This window comes from Pteropus medius, unplaced genomic scaffold (assembly GCF_902729225.1).
Source record: "Pteropus medius unplaced genomic scaffold, Ma_sr-lr_union100, whole genome shotgun sequence".
Taxonomy (NCBI): domain Eukaryota; kingdom Metazoa; phylum Chordata; class Mammalia; order Chiroptera; family Pteropodidae; genus Pteropus; species Pteropus medius.
In genome coordinates, this window is record NW_024346150.1 from 765,992 (window position 1) to 769,717 (window position 3,726).

Here is a 3,726-nt window from a genome sequence, read left to right on the forward strand (position 1 = left end):
GCTGTACTCTCCATCCCTATGATGGTTCTGTAACTACTAATTTGTACTTCTTCATCCCTTCACTCTTTTCACCCAGCCTCCCAACCTTCCTCCTCTCTGGCAATCACCAGTTTATTCTTTGTATCCGTGAGTCTGTTTTTGTTTAGTTTGTTCCTTCTATTCCTTTGAGTCCACATATAAGCGAAATCATATGGTATTTATCGTTCTCTGTCTGACTTATTTCACTCAGCATAATACTCTCTTAGGTCTATCCATGTTGTTGCAAATGGCAAGATTTCATTTTTTTTTTATGGCTGAGTAATATTCCATTGTATATACGAACCATAACTTCTTTATTCAATCGTCTATTGATGGGCACTTAGGTTACTTCCATATCTTGGCTATTGAGAATAGCGCTACAATGAACATAGGGGTGCATAGATCATAACAAATTAGTGTTTTGATTTTCTTTGGATAAATACCCAGAAGTGCAATTGTTAGGTCATAAGATAGTTCTATATTTAATTTTTTGAGGAACCTCCAAAGTGTCTTCCATAGTGGCTGAACCAATTTGCAGTCCCACCAACAGTGCATGAGAGTTCCCTTTTCTCTACATCCTCGCCAACTTATTTTTCGATTTTATTTGATGATAGCCATTCTGACAGGTGTGAAGTGATATCTCATTGTGGTTTTATTTTGCATTTCTCTAAAGACTAGTGATTTTGAGCATTTTTTTCATATTTCCCTTTTGAGGAAAGGGGCTGTCTTCATTTTTACATATTAGTGAGGCTGCATGCCAAGACATTTATCTGCCTTTTAGGAAGGAAACAGAAGATGATCCTTATTCCTGCCTGGTCAGAGGCGGGGTGGGGGAGGTGAAAGTGCCTGCATAAATAGGCAGCAGAACAGTCCCAGCCCACACACTGCAGGACCCCCCAACCTACGGCTGGCTGTCCACCTTGCCCACAGCTCTGGCCTCATAATCACCCTCTGCCACAGCTATGGCTCAGTCACTGGCTCTGAGCCTTCTTGTCCTGGTCATGGCCCTCTGCATCCCCCGGACCCAAGGTACCAAGGAGGGAGCTTCCTAGGCTGGGGGCAAGGAGCTGGAGAGGCCTGGGTGGGAGCCTATAAATAGCCCCTGGCTCCCTGTGAACTCCACCCTGCAGGCAGTGATGGAGGGGCACAGGATTGTTGCCTCAAGTACAGCGAAAGGAAGATTCCCACCTCGGTTGTCCGCAGCTACCGGAAGCAGGAGCCAAGCTTGGGCTGCCCCATCCCAGCTATCCTGTGAGTGGGTGTAAGGGGTGGGGTCCAGCTGAGTTGGGGGGGGTGGCGCGGTGGGCAACACTAGGACAGGCTTGCTAACGCCGGACCCCTAGGTTCTCACCTCGGAAGCGCTCTCAGCCAGAGCTGTGTGCAGACCCTAAAGAGGCCTGGGTGCAGCAGTTGATGCAGCATCTGGACATGCCGCTGAACATACAGAAATCATCCCAGCGCTGTAAGAAGGACAAGTCTGGCAAGAAGGGAAAGGGATCCAAAGGCTGTAAGAGGTGAGGAAGCTGAAGGGACAGGATAGGGGGGTGAAGGGGAGCCTCGCTCAGTCCCTCAAGCCCCTCTTCTCCCCTCCCAGGAATGAAAAGCCACGGACCCCAAAAAAGCCATAGCCCAGTGACCACTCTGGAGCCCAGGAGGCCCCCATCAGCCTCACCAGGGTTTGGAGCCCCAATCCAAGGGGGAAGAAGCGGGCTAGGAGAGAGGGAGGACTCAAGGGCCCCGGAGCAGCCACTCCATGCTGGCTTTGCCTCACCCCTTCTTCCGCGTCAACCATCCCTTCTGCATTCCCAGCGCTACACGCATGGCTGAGCTGCCCACACCAGGCCAGGCCCAGAAAGGCAGAGGAGAGAGTGTGAGAGGAGGCAGCAGGACTGTCCCCTCTGAGGAAAGGTCACCCGGGACCCTGGATCTGACCCTGCCCCTCACTGCACCCCACCTCTTCCTTGTAAATATGATTTATACTTACCTGAATAAAAAGCTGTTTTGGCTTCCTACCCTAGTAATTTTCTGTGTGTTTGTGTCCATGAGGAAACCAGTGTCACTTCAAGGAAGGTCACACATTCTGAAGTCCCAACCAAGAGCTCAGACTGGTGAATTCTATGTTCTCACCTACCCCAAGAGTTTCCTTCCCTCCCAGGTGCCCAGACCTGAGGACAAGAGAAAGGAAGCTGATGAGGGGGTGGGAGGCGGGAGGCGGCCCTGGGCTGCTCTTTGTCTCTGAGAAATTCCTGTCAATAGAGAGATGGTGGACCCAGAGCACATACCCACAATGGCTCTGTAGGCCTCTGAGACTCTGAAGAGAGCCCTTCCCTGATTATGTCCAGCATCCACTCATCCCAGCTCTACCAGAAGCTGTCTCCCCTTCCCCTGGGGCCTACTGAATGCAAACCTCCAAGTACCTCTTTGAGAGGTTCCCCAGGAGGGAGGCTGGAGCCTGGGCCCATCTGTTACACAGGCAAACACAATTCTACTGAAACCTACCCTAAGAAGAGTTCTAGTTCTGGGAGCCCTTCAGAGCCCACATCCCCTCTTAAAAACCCCAAAACCCAAGAGGACTCCCTTCTGTCCCAATCAATAAAGCAGGGTCCCTGGGCCTCTCCTCTTTAATGGGACTGTGTTCTCCGTATTCCCATCGGAGCTTCTTGGCTCCCTCAACTTCCTTCCGACTGGGAAAGCCTCCTCCTCTTCCCCTTTTTTCTCCTTTCTACCCTGGCTGGGGCCCAGGGTACTTTAGCCCTTTTAATCTCTTGATACCAAGGGCTAAGTCTCCAGTGGCAGGAACCCCAAAATTCAGATGTAAATCAAGCTCTTCTCAAAAAAAAAAAAATGCCTGCCTAGATCTCTCCTACCTCTTCCTTCCCAGAGAATACATCCTCCTATTCCCCTTCCACCCCTAGGTAGAGAGAGGGAGGACCGTCAGATGGGGCCAGGCCATGTGGGAAAGAAGGGAACAAATCTTGGGAGAGGGGCAAGAAGCTAGAGGTGGCTGCCCACCACCTTTTCCTTCCACAGGAGCCTGAACATGCCACAGCACTCACCACTTATCATAAAGTTTTGAAAGTATTTGCTATCTGCCCCTTCTAAGGCAGGTGAAGACAGGGGTTCCTCCCTACATATCCTTGTACAGCCCATGTGAGCTTAGTCTGCAAATGCAGATGTGCAAGAATTACTGCATTTTAAAATGTTCTTTCAAAGAACTTGAATCCTACTCCAAACTCCTGCACCGGGTTGCTGGTAAGCAATTCAAAATCAGACACTCTTGAGATCCCATCTGCCAAGGGCTATGCAAAAGTCATAGAAACACCAGAGCACAAAGGACGCTTCTTACTTGCCCTCTACACCATCCTATCATTGGACATCAAACCTGTGAGTGCTGTGGCCCCTGTGGTTCCAGTGGGTATGACTCTCCAGGTCCTAGACTCCCAAACTGTTAGCTCTGAGCCACATTCAAGACAGAAATTCAGCTATGATTGTCTATGGATTTGGACCTGATTTCCCCAGACATCCTACAGAGCCATCTACTCAGGTCTTGCCACTTACTTCATCACAGCCAAGGGTTCTGCTAGAACCCACTGCCTATGCTGGCTGGACCTACACACCAATCTCCTCAACGGTCTTAAAGAATTCTCTCCAAAACTCTCCCCATCCCCAGTTCCTCCAGGGCATAACCTCTTCCCAGGTTCACTTTAG

The 3,726-nt window shown here is 50.1% G+C and overlaps 1 protein-coding gene across 1 annotated transcript; it reads left to right on the forward strand.

Moving 5' to 3' along the window:
- The first annotated feature begins 881 nt into the window (after positions 1–881).
- Positions 882–2,039, forward strand: CCL21 (C-C motif chemokine ligand 21). The gene is made up of 4 exons (XM_039875505.1): positions 882–1,047; positions 1,149–1,269; positions 1,362–1,532; positions 1,613–2,039. Exons 1-4 carry the CDS (start codon positions 981–983, stop codon positions 1,644–1,646), a joined length of 393 nt encoding a protein of 130 aa, XP_039731439.1. The 5' UTR covers positions 882–980; the 3' UTR covers positions 1,647–2,039.
- The last annotated feature ends 1,687 nt before the right edge of the window (positions 2,040–3,726 follow it).

Excerpts from the sequence above, each read along its gene's own strand:
- CCL21 (XM_039875505.1), top strand. The coding sequence starts at position 981 with ATGGCTCAGTCACTGGCTCTGAGCCTTCTTGTCCTGGTCATGGCCCTC. Across the intron at positions 1,048-1,148 it reads CTGCATCCCCCGGACCCAAG|GCAGTGATGGAGGGGCACAG; the intron begins GTACCAAGGAGG and ends TCCACCCTGCAG. Across the intron at positions 1,270-1,361 it reads TGCCCCATCCCAGCTATCCT|GTTCTCACCTCGGAAGCGCT; the intron begins GTGAGTGGGTGT and ends CCGGACCCCTAG.